This window comes from Alosa alosa, chromosome 13, assembly GCF_017589495.1.
Source record: "Alosa alosa isolate M-15738 ecotype Scorff River chromosome 13, AALO_Geno_1.1, whole genome shotgun sequence".
Taxonomy (NCBI): domain Eukaryota; kingdom Metazoa; phylum Chordata; class Actinopteri; order Clupeiformes; family Clupeidae; genus Alosa; species Alosa alosa.
Genome location: NC_063201.1, coordinates 31,941,934 through 31,958,594, shown reverse-complemented (window position 1 = coordinate 31,958,594; position 16,661 = coordinate 31,941,934). Strand labels below are relative to the sequence as shown.

The 16,661-nt window shown below is 37.3% G+C and overlaps 1 protein-coding gene across 1 annotated transcript; it reads right to left on the bottom strand.

Moving 5' to 3' along the window:
- Positions 1-167: 167 nt before the first annotated feature.
- Positions 168-14,872, bottom strand: LOC125306618 (lysosomal thioesterase PPT2-A-like). Its single transcript, XM_048262085.1, has 8 exons — positions 14,626-14,872; positions 4,770-4,923; positions 4,593-4,688; positions 4,391-4,495; positions 3,137-3,220; positions 1,591-1,675; positions 1,362-1,416; positions 168-641 (listed from the first exon to the last, which is right to left on the bottom strand). Exons 1-8 carry the CDS (start codon positions 14,785-14,787, stop codon positions 507-509), a joined length of 876 nt encoding a protein of 291 aa, XP_048118042.1. The 5' UTR covers positions 14,788-14,872; the 3' UTR covers positions 168-506.
- Positions 14,873-16,661: the final 1,789 nt, after the last annotated feature.

Sequence of the window (16,661 nt, the reverse complement as noted above, 5' to 3'; positions counted from 1 at the left end):
AGAGCACAACAAATGTATGTAATGTATATTTAATCTGGATAGCCTAGTTTGACAGCACAGCAGCAATAGAGATAGACAGGAAGCAAGTTGTTGACTTATCAACATGGAACACTTAAGTATTTGGTGGCATAAAGTGCATGCAGAATTAAGACATAACAGTAGTCATAAAAAGTTGAGAAAATCATTTAATCAGTGTGCATAATATGCTGATGGGAATAAACAGTGGATAAAACATAGACTGTGTTGGAAGTAACAAAGAGAGAGAGCTAGGCACACATCTCTCAAGCGAAATGCAAAACAAAAGGTGTACATGGCAAAGTAAATTATAGGTACAGTGAATTCTGCGTCTCCTCAACCTCCACCCTAATTCCTCTTTGAGATCATCAAAGAAGCCATGTAAGTAAGGGATAATGGATGACAATGCGTTCGTTATCAGGAAAATAATGCATGTTTGAGGTGGTAATGCTGCCCCGACGCGCAGCAGAGTCTATACTTTAAGCCCGTAGCTATTCCTCAATGCAACTAGTGTACACTTCTTCAACATGAGGCCATTTTATATGTTCAATACCATCAAGTTCACATTGCACCAGATCTTTCCGCAGGTCAAGGGTTCTCAAGCCAAACACATCTTTCAGATACCACTGGAAAAAAAACATGAACAATAATTTCAATTATGGTAGCTATTGAGCAACTACAGCAATAACTAGCAAAATAATATTTCCCATAGGTGGAAAAATAAAGTTTGTTGCTTGGCTTTCACAGCAAAAAAGGCTTTGTAAAAATTCCAATTTAAATGTCAAGTCACTGAGAAAACAAAAATGAACAACAACGGACAACATCTTTTCTAAGATGTTTTGTTCCTTAAAATCTATCTTAAACAACAACACATAGCTGATGTTTTTTTTTTTTTTTTGCCTCTGTTAATTCTCTGGTACCTCAGTTACCACTGAAGTTTACTCAATTTGGATATGTTTTCTGTTACCTGCTGTAAATTTGTATGTGGTTTCATAAAAATTCCAAGGCACCAATCACAATTGCTTATCCGGCATGGGGTGATGCTTTTATGATGACAGAGCAGTGCATTCAATGCAATTAATAGCTGCGCTGATGGCAACAAGGTTAAACAGATATGGATATGTATTTTCTTTTGAATTGAGTAAGCAACTGCATTTAAAACCTTTCACTAATTGTTAGGTGCCTGGAAGTCGTAATTCAATGAAAACTTCCCAGACCAATCTCAACTGAGACTTGAGAAGTGGTCTGGTGTCAACAAACCCATAGTTAGTGTCTGGTTCAATATCTTTGATGACTGTAATTTACATAAAAACCCAGTGATTCATTTATAGTGTGATAGAACTCACATTTGTATTCCTCATGTCGACAACATTTCCCTTATCATCATAAAAACTGAAAAGACTGGAATATAAAAAGAGAGCATAGACCTCACGTAAATGTATACATTCTCAGAATATCAATTTTCAGAAAAAAATATTTTGTAATTTTTACCATTCACTGTAGTAATATGTAATGTGTAATATGTAAAACAACTTTTAAAATCTGCATTATAACAAAGACAGAAATTCTTGAGACCTGGATTGCCAAGGAGAGATTAGTCCGTCATCACGACCACCAATCAGAACAAACTTTTTTATTCTTAGGAAGTTGTTCTTCCAAGCTATTAGAAAACAGAGACAAACAAAGACACAAAACAAGGGTTAAGGTGAAGGGATTTTTTTGTATGTTTATGTCTTCTATGTGTTTATGTGTTTTTCTGTTCTCTGGTTGTGGTGTGTGGTGTATGGACAATTAGTGTTGTTTGTGTGTCTCACACAAACATACAATGTCGCAATGGAGCAACTAAATGAACGCAAAACAAATTTCAGACCTGTCTGACAAATAAAGTATTATCTCTTTCTTATCTTACAACACTGTGACATATCAGCAACCCAAATAGAGTTAATCAATCAACATTCAAGGAACATTTTGAAATGTAAATCTGGAAATATTTTTAATGTGTCAGTTGTAGTATCAGTATGAAGCCTCCATGAGGCCATGAAGCCTCTATATACAATAAAGATTCTAATCTACTAATAATCCCATCCATAATTGTATTACATTTCACACCAGTAAGTAAGATACTCATTGCTGTGAATATTATTCACAATTCGCCTTATTCACCCAAAAAAAAGCTCACCGAAAAAGAAGGGTTCACTGGCCTGTTCTTTTTCAATGAGTTTTTTTTTTTTTTGGCAGTTTGCAAACGGAGTGCATTACCACCACCATCTGCTGGACTGAGGTGTAATGGCAAGTGTACCCTTTAGCCTCATTCTGGCCGCCGGGTGAATAAGGCAAATGTGGCACTACTCCATAAATGAATTATAATGAGCTCGAGTAATGACCTCGTAGAGGTCAAGTTTCCTGAAATATCCTAATTTTGGAAAAGTGCTTTTGAGCTATTGCCAAATAAGTGCTTTGAACCAACCCCACTTCAGGGGCCGCTAGCACATCCGGACACAGGGCAGAAACAGACAAACACTATATGACCACTAGCACTATTTATTTTTAGCTACCGTATATTTGTATTCTGTCCAGCAATTATTTGTGCAATGTAAGACAGTTTGTCAGTCTCTAGTGACTCAATTGATAAAGGGTGAAGTCAGTGACTTATTGATAAGTAGCTGATATGATGAAAGATTCATTCTGTCATAGAACAGTTATCATCATTGATAACCCTGACATCTAAAACCATGAAATTTAAACTGATAAACAGTTAGCCTTTACTCTTTGTTACCTTATCCTGTGTTCTCGCTGTTGTGTCCTGTTTTAGCCATCATCGTTTTTTCATGTGTCAAACGCTACTGGATGCATAAATTTCAACCTGAATCAAAAAAGTATCTCTCTATTTAGAGCAATTCAGGGGCCAATGCTTCGAAGAATGCATTTTACCTAACATGGGCCTTCTGTGACTGCGAAGACCATCAGAAAGTAGGCTACTGTCTATCTGATAACTAACTATGCAGCTAGCTGATCTGATCTAAGCAGATATTGACAACAACTTAAATTGAACATACATAAGTTATGTGATTGACAGAATGAAAAAACAGAACTAAGTCTAAGAACTGAAGAAAATTGGTACTTGTGATATTTGCATGTGTTCTGTCTCCATTTAGTAAGGCCAAATATGTATTGCCACTCAGGAACATCCTCTGGTGGTATGGGTCTGGAAAAAAAAAAGAAATTCAAAAACAATTACAGTGCCATCCACAATTATTTACAATCCTGGTTAAGTTAAATAAAAAAGGTTTATAAGAGATTCATCTTGTGGTGTATTATTAGCTTATAGCTTAATCCTAGCCTGGAAGCCAGCCATGACTATAACCTACCCACAAAATTTCAGGAATTGAGTTTAGCTATGTCAGGCTATCTTAATCCTGCACTGAAATTAAAAAATGACATGACACAATGACACAATCACATTTTTAAAAAGTCTTTAGGAACTTTCAAAAAAGTCTGAAGCCGTTATTTTAAGGTAAAATAACTACTTTGTGCTGCTTTAAGGCAATTTAAGGCAAAATGTTTCAATTAACTACAATTGTGACAAACCAAACCACTTATGCTGTAAGCAAGCAGGGCTATTTGTTTGTCCAAATATTTACAAATTACTACGTAACATTCAGATAATTCATTTGAATGATTGTTGAAATATTTGTTTGAATGTTCTTCATTCTCATTTCATCTGTGTTATGACCCCCTGTACCCCCATAGTGGAGACCAGGTGTTATTTCACATATAAAATTAATGTTTACATAAATGTGAATTATGTGAATGGTGCATAGATGTATATTCGACAACATTTTGTAGTTATTTTGGCAAAAAATTGAATTACCCGCAGTAATACAGTAAGTATGGTGACTGCATCTGAGGACTCAATCTGAGGTCTTAATCGAATACTGTTTGAATGAGAAGCTCTCAAAACTGTTCGAGTCAACTATATTTGAGATATCTAATATTTGGGATTTCTCTCTAAGTTTGGTATAGGAACTCCTGTACAACAAAATTCCCCAGAATTTTCTCTGGATGATTTGACATGGATTGACCTGACAAATACTTAAGGTGGGATTGGCATAAAAATGATGGATGACAATAGTGAAAAGATGGCCACTGTCATTTAAGGTGGTGCGGGTCATTGATATTGTGTGGCTGTTTTTCCTCCAAAGGGCCTTGAAACCTCATTCTGGTACATTGCATCATGGAATCCATGAAATACCAGGAAGTTGTACAAAGATGACGACTTTTTCATAGATTTCATCAAATGTTCCTGATTACATTACATAAAATTATTAAAAATATGCAGTCTTAATTTGCTTAATTGATTAGTAATCACACTTACCATTCCAGTAATTACATACAGATACCATCTGTCCTATCGCAGTGTAGCAGAATAGATAAAGCATTTTCTTTGACATGCTGGACCACCAAAATCTGGAATCAATACCTAGACAGGACAGAGGTAAAATACTGTAGGTGATAATGTACATCTGATTAATGTTCAATATACAAATATTTCAGGTACATTTCGAGGCCATACTGACCTCCATACTGCCCTGCCAAAGGAGCAGACAGAAATATTGCTGAGTGTATGTTGTGGTCATCGAGTGTAGCAAGTAGCCCTCTACAAATCATACCACCTATGGTGAGAGAAAAGAAAAATCTCAGATTATCTGATCAGATCACTAAAACAATATGATTGACTAGAGAGAAGAGATAACCTTGAGAGTAACAGATGAGATGGACTCCATCTGAAGAATTTTGCATGATGGGATAAATTGCTTTCTTGAAGCCCTCCACCTGTTTCCACAGAGGCTGAATGCTGTCGTCATCATTGTATAGGTCAATGGCTATGACTGTTGTACTTGGGTGGGACTGAAACAAATAAGCGATGTGTGTAGTCAGAATAAATGGTCTGAATGAATTTGAGTTTGTAGTGATATCTTTAGGAGCTTGTTATGACCAGTGCTGCAGTGTATTTTTTTTTTATTTCAGAGATTTTCTGTCCGTGATTCTTGATCACCAACGCAAATTAAACTTGTCTGGCTTGTAGTCCCACTGGTCTGATAAGGAATAGAATGGGGTCATTAATATACAGTAATAGTAGATCCTAGAGTTGTGTCCATTCATGCTTTAAATGAACTTAAAGAGTTACAAATTAGTGATCTGATTGGATCACACTACACTGTAAAACCCTAAAAGTTAATTGAACTCAAAAAATTGGTGAAACCGATTACACAAAAAAAATTAAGTAATAGTAACTCGGTTTTGCTAAGTCAAAGAAACTTAACTTTTTTAATTAGTGTTCACTAGCAAATTTTGAGTGTGTTCAACAAGTTTTTTTTTAAGTTAAAGAAACATCAACTAGATGAGTTCACAGTAATTAATAAAATTAAGCTTAGATAGCTTAATTGGATTTATTAATGTCAGCATGAAATATTTAATTTTGCTTCAACCAATTCTTTAAATTAAATGTAAAACTTAAAAGTTTTAATAATTTCCAGGAAGTTGAACAAACTTGTCCATTTTGTTTAGTTTCAACTTAGGACTTGAAAGAACATTATTAAAAAGGTTGACGAAGGCCAGTGAAATTCTTCTTAATCTTTTATTTTCATGTAAACCATGGAAACAAATACAGGTTGGAGTTCAGGGCTGTAGTGGAGGCTAAATAAAAAAAACACAGTTTAGATCAAGGGCGCAAGACTAGATAGATAGATAGATAGATACTTTATGACAAATGCCTGACCAATGCTAAGAAATTCAACAATCATTTCAATCCAAAACAACAGGAGTCTTCTTTGGGCAGATGGATGCATTTTCACTGTTCGTGCTGATCAGAATGAGTTCAACAGTAAGGTCCTCAATATCTGAGAACTCCGTTTGAGAGACCTGAAGAAATGAACAAATTCCTACAGCTTGAATGAATCGCCTCTGGTTGCTGTAGAAAAGGAGGGACTGATTTGATTTGGCCACTGCACCTGTATGGCCGGGTTAGGTGAAGTGTGCTCACATGTAGTGTACATCAGGAATCTGTAAGAGACTGTACATGCACAGAAGTTGTTTGCGGTGCAGTGTCTGCAAACAGGAATTGGCAAAACGCAAGCGTGCACAAAGAAAACAAATGAAAAGTGCTAAATTTTTAATTGCACTGTTAGACAGACAATTACAGATTTATTCAATAAATAAATAAAATGCATACATAGATAAATAAAACAGATGAATACAAATAAATACAATGCACAAAGGTATTTAAAGTAAAAATGTAATACAAGTATTATTGTAATATATAAAATGTCATATATTCATTATTATTATTATTTACAGTGTATGTTTGTATAAATAAATCATTGCATATTGTGTAATTTGTAAGGGCACAACACACATGGACTACTTTGTCTAAAACTGTTGTTCGGCCTCCCCATCCCTTAGATATGAATATGACTGTTCCTTGTGGGGATATGCCTATTAGGTATTTCATGGTGTGATGATGTTTATAGGTCGAATATGTGTGTGCTCTTGCTTCTAAGTCTTTGGGGTTTTCTATAAAAATTTCGAAACAATCAATTATGCAGGCACATCTAGGGTAAGTTTGTCTAAATATCATGGGCATTGACAGCCGAAGCTCTTCTCTCTGTGGCCAAAATAAAAATGATGGGACAAGATTTCCATGTCTTTCTCCCTTCCTCCTTTTGGTGGCAGGGGTGTGAGAGAAGACAGACGGAACCCAGAAGACAGCGGGTCATCAGATTTGGCACCTGAAATAATAAAATAAGATAATATAATAGATAAAACACGTTATTGCCACACAAGGTTTTGGGTATTTTCAACATTGAGTCCTTTCTAGTAACTATCAAGTCTGTTAGCAAGCTACTTGCATAAGGGACTAGGATTAACTAGCTAAATTGTGTGAAGCAGTAATAATTCCTCCGTAAATAATCTAGCTCTACTGTTGGGTCATTTCGTTGTCATTGAAAACCATAGATATCACAAACCTCAAAACAACCTACTGTATCACACAACTTTTGTTGTTGTTAGCAAAAGACGACAGCTGTTAGCCTAGCTTAGACTCATAACACAAACAGCTGACTCGCGGAACCAGCTGGTGGTGTTGATTGACTAAACTACAGGGTAACTTAAGACACGATTAATTACATGATCATACACCCATTGTATTCAAACAAATGTTGAAATTACCTTTGATGAAATGATCACTGCACAGACGTGTAGGCCCTATACTGTGAAGGTTGCCAGGTCCTATTTCCTGAAACGATTTCACGTAGCCTATATCCATCGTTGTCTTCTCTCTAAATTCTCCTTATATCAGATCCGGTAAAAACATAACCCCGGCTTATCTCCTCGGCGGTTAGTGCATCCAATCGCACAACAACTATCTGGCATGTTATTTACACCTCAAAACACCAACTTTTGTATAGTAAAACTGGCGACGTCCTGGCCAGATCCTAGACTAATTTACTGGATTTCGTTGCTGGAGAACGCAAGGAGAACGACGTTCTTGCCCGCCAGCCAGTGGTTGTGACGTCACGTGCAAAGTATGAATAGGCTAGCTCGTTGGTGCTGTACACAATGTAAGCTTTATTTGTATAGCACATTTCATACACAGAATGCAGCTCAAAGTGCTTTACATTTGAAGCATGTAACACAATAATAGTCAGTCAGTCATTATCAATCACTTTTCTTCATTGCTAGGGGCCGTTTATGATCCACTCGGCAACATATCAAAAATATAGAAAATGACGTGTCATAAGACTGGCAGCCTTAACCCTCTTACCCCCCACAAGCACGCCATATGGCAACTGTGGCAAGGAAAAACTCCCATATTCCAGGAAGAAACCTTGAGCAGAACCTGACTTAATAGGGGGAGCCCATCTGCTTCTGGCTGGCTAAGCCCAATAGCAGCAGATGTAGAATAATCTGAAAAAGTAGTCTACAGGATAAGATGAGTTAACTAAAAGCTTTCCTGTACAGGTATGTTTTCAGATCTTTTTTTAAAAAAATATTTACTGAACTCGCCTGCTTGATGTACAGAGGCAGGGTGTTCCATAGTTTGGGGCCATAATGGATAAAAGCAGCTTCTCCACTTTGTTTGTAGAGCACTTTGGGTACGATTAAAAGATTAGAATTGGATGATCTAAGTTTCCTTTGTGGTTGATAAGATATTAAAAGCTCAGAGATATATGAAGGTGCTATGCCATTCAGAGCTTTGTAAGTAATTAACATAACCTTAAAATCAATTCTATAGGAAATAGGGAGCCAGTGCAGTTCAGCCAACACAGGGGTGATGTGTTCTCTCTTCTTAGTCTTAGTTAAAGGAACCATATGTAAGATTGTGGCCAAAACTGGTACTGCAATCACTTTCAAATGACTGTAGAGAGGTGTATCCCCTCCCCGTCCCCCCTGACTCGAGGTTGCCAACCCGTATGCCGAAACACTACTGACTTTGTGATTAGTAGATAGGTGGAGGGTGGTGCAACAGGCCAAAACACAGAATGACATGACAAAACACAACATCAACATCAGTTGAGGGCTGCAACTTCACTTTTTAAATGACAATATCCTGGCCGGACTACTGTTGTCAGTGATATAAGTATTTGAAATGAACATGATTTCTTAATGTCTAGTGACATATTAGGGCCATTTTATGATTAATTGGAATACATTTCTTACATACGGTTCCTTTAAAAGTCTAGCCGCAGAGTTCTGTATGAGTGCCAATTTCTTTAGATGTTTTTTGGGAAGACCAGTGAAAAGTGCATTGCAGTAGTCTAACCTGCTAGTGATAAAGGCGTGAATTCGTTTTCTGCATCTTGTTGAGTTAAAAGGGCCGCGACTTTGGCAATGTTTCTCAAGTGGAAATAGGCTGTCTGAGTAACTTTACTGATATGGGGCTTAAAACTTAACTCTGCATCTAAGATGACACCGAGGCTTGTTACTTTTGGTTTGACCTGGTGCGCCAAGTTCCCCAGATTACTAAGAACAATATCTCGCTTTAGTTTTGGTCTAACCAAAAGTACCTCTGTTTTGTCATCATTTAGTTTCAAAAAATGTTTGCTCATCCACTGATTAATGGAGGTTAGGCATGCAGTGAGGGAGCAAAGGCCATCTGGGTTAGTTGGCTCCAAAGAAAATACAATTGGGTATCATCTGCGTAGCTGTGGAAGTTTACATTATGCTGACTTATGACGTTTCCCAATGGAAGCATATATAGGGAAAATAGCAGGGGACCAAGGCAGCTCCCCTGGGCCACACCAAAAGGCAAGTCATGTTTTTCAGATACATGATCTCCTAGACTGATATAAAAATCTCTGCCAGTAATGTAGGTTTGAAACCAGTTTAGAGCATTATCAGAGAGACCCACCCACTTCGCAAGGCAGTGAATTAGGATGCTATGATCAATGGTGTCAAATGCCGCACTCAAATCCAGAAGAATAAGGATTGAGACTTCACTGTAAAAAGTTTAACGTAAAATTTATGTATATTGAATTGTCTACCGTATTTTTAATCACAGTACTTATGGATCATACTGTAACTTAGTACAGTAGTAATACCAGTGCTGTAATATTATATACAGTAATTTTGGGAAATTCATATCCTGCTTTATCTACAGCCAGGATAAATTTGACTAGGCCTAGGTATGGTTTAGGCTACACAAACTTGCATAAATAACCATTGACAACTTGTTATCAGTTTGAAAAGCAAGTAGATTTATTCACTTTTTCCGTTTAGAAATTCTCGTGTGCTGCATCCTAACGTTAGACCAACAGTTGCAGTCAGCCTGATCCACCACCAGTAGCAGAGTGAAGCAGCAACTAGCAGAAATAGAAGAAAAAAAGATAAACAGTGTTAGATAACAATTTTCAACTGAAACTGAAGGCTACTTACAAGTGAAACTTTAGAATAATCATGTATATATATATATACTGTATGTTTTTTGAATAGGTATAGGTTTTCGCAAGGTATATTTAGCTGCTAGCGTTAGCCAGCTGGGTGAGCTCATTGATGGTGTTTGCTTGCAGCAACACATAGCCTAGATATATGTACTGATTACGATGAGTTAACGTTAGAGGTTAGAGGTTAGAGTTAGAGTTAGCTGGTAGCAGCTAAACCTCCACGTTAACGTTAACCAGCAGCACATCATCTTCAGCCTAACATTGTGACAGTAACATACTAGGCCTAGTACTACTAGCGAATGTTTTATATAAATTATATGAATATAATAAACTATAACTTACTGAGAACTAAGGTAGGCCTAATATAAATGAGACTGCCAAAACGTTAACGTAACATAAAACATTAACGTTAATGCCACCTTCACAGCAACAGCAACTATGATAGCTAGCCTAACGTTACTTACTTAGCAAAGAGTTGATCCAACAAGCATGGATGAGTTTGTAAGTTAGACAGTACAACGTACATAGACTGTACACATGCCCGAATTTAATGTAGTACAATTTCACAATGAAACATTAACGTTACATAAATAAATGCTTGCTTACCATTAAGGTGGAGCTGCGAACGTGACAGAGTGCTGAACACCGTTGGTCTGACTGACTGAACTGTTGCTCAAAAAATGATCTCCCAGCGCGGACAGTTCAAACGCCGTCGCTGCGGTGCACGTTCAATCACCACGTCAAAATTTCCCAGTAAACCATAAATCCATGACTTTTCAATATCTTTTCAAAATGATGATTTGGATGGGAAATCAACATAATATCAATGTCACCTTGCTATCCTGGAGCTTAACTTTGTATTTATGTGCAAAAGAAAACAGAAAACTCCAACTGATTTTTCCGCCATGTTTTTTCAAAATTTTCAAAAAGCTGACAAGTGAGGGAGGAGTCAGATTTATTACTGTGTTATGATTAAGCAGCAAATTTTTATTACTGTAGTTTGACCATTTTTGACCATAATTCATAGCGAAACTACAGCAACATACTGTATTCACAAATACAGTACACATTTTTCTCAAAAACAGCAGTGATGCTGTGAAAAATCACAGAATCTTGTTACAGTGTTTGTTTGAGTCAGTAGCCAGTCTGAGATCATTGACTATTTTTACTAGAGCCGTTTCTGTGCTGTGATTTGATCTAAAACCTGATTGGAATTGTTCAAGGATACTGTTTTCGTTGAGGAAGGTATTTAACTGATTACAAACAACTTTTCAAGTACTTTGCTCAGGACGGTAGATTTGATATAGGCCTGTAGTTGCTCAGATTGGTATGGTCAAGATTTTACTTTTTAAGTAAAGGTTTCACAACAGCGGTTTTAAAAGCAGTTGGAAATATACCTGTTTCTAATGAGGTATTTATTACCTTGAGAATAAAGGGAGCTAAGCTATCATATACTTTTTTGAGGAATCTAGTAGGGATTGGATCTAAAACACATGTTGAGGAGCCGGTTTGAGTTATAATTTTACCAAGCTCAGATTGATAGTGCTAAAGGACCTTAATTTTGGGGAGCTGTTTTTGGGTGTACTATCAAACATATTACTTGTGTTACCAATAAGCCTCCCTTATAGAAATGACTTTGTTTTTGAAGAAGTCTGCAAATTCTTTGCATCTTAGAGAGGATGCCTGACTGAGTGTATCAAAAGGTGTTTGATGCAATAGCCTATCAATGGTAGAGAACAACACCCTAGAGTTTCCACTGTTTTCAGCAATTACCTTAGAGAAGTGGTTCCTTCTCTCATTCCGAATAGCTCTATTATAATTTGCTATTTTTTCTTTTAGAATGGCACGGTGAACCTGTATCTTAGTTTTTCTCCATGTTCTCTCAGCTTTTCTACATGATCTTTTTAGATCATGGATATTTTCGTTCATCCAAGGTGTCAGTTTGCTACAGGGCCTTTTTTTTTAGTCTTTAAGGGTGCCACTCTGTCAAGCAGAGCGCCTAATTCACGATTGAGAGCCTCTACCATTTGATCAATGGGATGATGTAAAATATCTACATTTATGGAGTCTATAAGAGCTATGAACTGCTGTTCTGCTCTAATGTCCAAGAGTCGTGATTTGATTGCAATTTCGGGATGAATTTTTGGAGTATGTAGTACTACATTAAAAGATACACAATAATGATCAGACATATTTATATCATTTACTGATAAGTCTGTGACTTCTATCCCTCTAGAAATGAGTAGATCGAGGGTGTTGCCAAGGTTGTGGGTGGGTCCTGTAACATGCTGCTTTAGCTCTAAACTGTCCAACACATTAAGGAACTTACTGGCTTTAGCATCAGTTGTCTTATTGACATGAATATTAAAGTCGCCATTTACAATTATCCGATCATAGCTAGTGATGATGAGCGACATAAGTTCAGAAAACTGGTCGAGAAAGCCAGTCCATAGTTTAGGAAGGTTAATAGAAGTACAGCTGGGTCAGCCTTCAGAGTGAGGGCAATATACTCAAAGGAAGCGAATTCGCCAAAGTTGACTCTAGTGCAACTATATTTGTTTGAGAGAATGGAGGCCTTTGCCTTGTCTAATTGAGTGGAAGAAATTATAATTTGGGGGACAACTTTCAACAAGAACAGCTTCGCTGTCTGAAGTCAGCCAGGTTTCAACAAGAAACAGAAAATCCATTTTTTTTCACTAATAAAATCATTGATTGCAAAGGTTTTGGTAAGTGCACCTATATTTAGTAAACCCATGTTAGCTGAAAATGCCATGGTTTTTGAGGAATATGCTGAGGTATGGAAAGAATATTTGTTAGGTTTCTAGTTTTAAATTTGTCTTTTCTTTTTATAAGTTGGGTAGAAATCAACGTTGGAATAGAACTATAAGCATAAGTCATGCTATTGCATGAAGCAGCTTGATCTATGGTAGTAGTATTGTATGTTACCCTGCAGAAAACATTCTCAGACCCATCCACATGTATAATGCCATTCGAATCAATACCTGGGGGGCGTGAATCTGTAATATTTTCAGTGGCATTGACATTCTGTAGAATGACAAGGTCCAGGTATGGCAGAAGATCCGCCTACAAATTTGCAACAATTTGCGTGGGGAAGTTGCTTGCTTCAAGAAAGCAAGTTTGGCTTAACTGCATATAACTCGTGTGCAGTCAACGTTACGATCTACTTGGTGCAAAATGTGGAGAAATAGGCTACTTGTGTGATCACAATGTTCTTCTGTAACCTAACTACATTTATGTTGCAAATGTAAAACAGTGCACCTTGCCCTGCACCTCTGACCGACCATATCCTAGCCCCAGTTTTTTTCCCACGCTTTCAATTTTTTCAAATGACTTAAAGCGGATGAGTGCTGTCAACTTAAAAGTTCAAATTTGTTCAAGTAGCCTAACACATACGATTAGAGTACTATGAACTGTTTTTCATTTTTGAGTGTTTACAAATCAAAAACATTGTTTTACTTGTACTGTTCGGTTTTACAGTGTAGTAAACTATTTCAAATAGTTTTTCAACTATTTTCAAATCTAGGTGTTGACGATACTGTGATTGCATTGATTTGCCTACTTTACAAAACATTCAATCTATTTTAGATGACGCCCTCTGGGAAGAGGTACAGAAGCCTGCGCTCCCGCACTACCAGACTCACCAACAGCTTCATACACCAAGCTGTAAGGATGCTGAACTCTCTCCCTCCTCTCCCCCCTCCACCCTCAGCTACATAACATCCTGGACATTGGACCCACAATGGCCGCCTGCACTACTCCACTTGCACACTTGAACACTTGACAACTTGGTGTTGTTGTCCTGAAAACACAACACTTCTGCTGCTCTTACATAACTTGCACCACTATGCCACTTTCTTTATTACTCAGGTCAAACAGAACTACCCAAGCCTCTTATTGGCCTGACTTTGCACTAGTTTTTTTATTGACTGTCTATGCACAATTTCAACAAAATTTTGCTGCTCTTATTTTTTCATTATTATATGTGCCCTCTTATTTACTTATTTACTTACTTTTTTGTTTACTTGAATGTTATGTTTGTCTGTGGACTTAAAATTGGTAAAATATGTCTTGTCTTCACCGTGGGATAGTGAGAAACGTAATTTCGATCTCTTTGTATGTCTGGAACATGTGAAGAAATTGACAATAAAGCTGACTTTGACTTTGACTTTGACTTTGATCTCTGTATCATTTAAGTCAGTTGAGGGTACGTTCAGACTAAGCGTCTTTTTTCTCAGCTGCCGGCGTCCGTTTTACATTATAACCTTATGGAGTAGACCGTGTTTTCAAAAAAGTCGTCGGCTTCTTTTAAAACGCGACGGCAACCGTCTTTTTCTGCAGCTCAAAAGTTGAGAAATGTTCAACTTCTAGCGGAAAAAACGCCATACGTCATGCTGTCTTTTTTAACTGACAAAAGCAGAGAAACCCACCATTTTCCCCTACAAAAAGATACCATGGAAGCTGTTATTGATGCCAACTGGGCTGTTATTGGACTAAAATGTCACTATAACACATGATTTCAGGCACTAAAGGCTTGAAATGGCCAGCAACTGTATGTGATTTTTTAGGGTACAGTAACAGCCATTCAACATTTTCATTTACATTTTCATATGTCATGTAAAAGCCAAACATTATTAGATAGCCTACTTACCTCTGAGATGAACTTAATCAAACTGCTGAACTGCCCAGGCCCATCAAAAAGTCCATGAACAAGTATGACTGGCTTATATCCATCTGTCACTGCCACATATGCACAGAACAAAAATGAATACATAAATGGACAATTAACAAACGTACGCAATAGGTTCGTCATATTTGCTTGTCATGCAAACAATGTGCTATGAATTATATAGCTTATCTTCAGTGTATGTTTAATCTATAACTTGAGAGTGTCAGGGTCTAACTGAAACTGTGTTGAAATAGTTTTGTTGACACTGCTTCCCATTTCTGAAGAGACAACTTTCATTGGAGGATAGGCTATTTCCCATTTATGAGGTAAAAGTCCAACAGCACATTAAAGTGCATTGTAGTGGCTATCTTAACATTTGTGTTTTCTGCTGAATGCTGTTAGGCCTATGTGTGTTAACCTGTAGGCTAATTCTAAATTCTGCTAATGCTGAATTCTACTTACATAGGATGATGGAGAGCTCTCACAATCCAAGCTTTAGGGACCTTTAAATTGACCTTGCCTTTCCCGCCACTTCCTCATTTCTATTTGTATCGAAAGCTTGCAATCTTTAAATAGATTAATCTCTCACATCCCATGTTTTTTTGTCTAACTCTGATGATCTCTTCAAGGCTATTCTGTCACCTTACCATGCTCTGATCACAGTGTAAGTTCTTGTTCTGTTTGTCAGTGATGTAGTACTCGAGTCCGGTCTCGGACTCGAGACCGATTTCTGCTTTCTCGGACTCGACTCGGACTTGTTCCTTCAAAGACTCGGTCTTGACTCGGTCTCGGACCACAATGGGAGGAGAAGGACTCGTAATTTCAGACCGAGTCCTCGAGACCAGTGCATTTTTTTACGTCCATATTAAAAAAAAAATGAAAATGAAATTTCACGGCGGCCACATCTTTGCCCCTTGCGTTGGCCTTGGTGCCCCCTTCTTTCAATATTCTGCTTTGCGTCCGTTTAATAGTGATTTTTACGCTATTTAGCCTATAGCCTGTCAAAATAATCTTAGCATCACAGCGCAAACTACTGTAAGTCAGTCTTACACAGTGGAGAAAATGACAGCGCATGGCAAGACAGAAAGTGCGTCCAAACTCACCCATTCTTCTCAGTTGAAATACTCGCAATCATTAAGCCTACTCATCACACAGACACATGTATCACATCACATGAAAGAGCTTTTTCTCAGCTTTTAAATGATGTTAGCTGCTAATTGCTGTGGTGAACGGTTCGCGAGAAAAGTAAATAATATAATTAAATTTAATCATAACGTCTACATAAGGTGCTATACCCATCTCCTCTACCCATTCATCTCGGTGGAATACTTCACAAACCCTTAGTTCCACACATGACAAACCATATATCAGAATGAACAGCAGACCTTACCAGAAATAAAGCAGTCCCCTGTACAGTAAGCCATAAGGTCTACATTCATGTCTCCAACTTTGGTCTTTAGGTTTCAAAATGTGTTTAAATTGTTCTTCATGATTTTATAACAGGCCAAATACAAAATAAATGTTACAAATATTGCCTAGATATAGGTACATATTAAAATCAGAGGATATACAGCTGAGTAAGAGTTTGTGAAATGAGTCTTAATGATCAAAAAATGCTAAGCATGCATCTAGGCTATTTGAGTTTCTTAAAGCTGAGCTGTGCTTAAATTGTTCAATACATGCTTCCATAACAGGCCAAATATAAAATAAATATAAATATTAAATATAGCCTAGACATCTAAATATTAGATGATCAGATGATTTACAGTTCTATGTAATATGTCATGTTTCATGTTTTTGTAATGTTCCATACAGTGATGCAGGTCTACTGCTGTGAATAGGCTAAATACAACTTTGATTATTTTTATAGCCCACTACTGTATAGTTAACTTTGGCCTTGGTGCCCTGACATGTGGCCTTTGTGCCCCCCACCAAATATGCCCAACTGAAGGCCAAGTGGCCTTAGCCCCTAAAATGGTGAAATTCCAAGCCTGGGCCTACCTTAATTGGGGTGATAT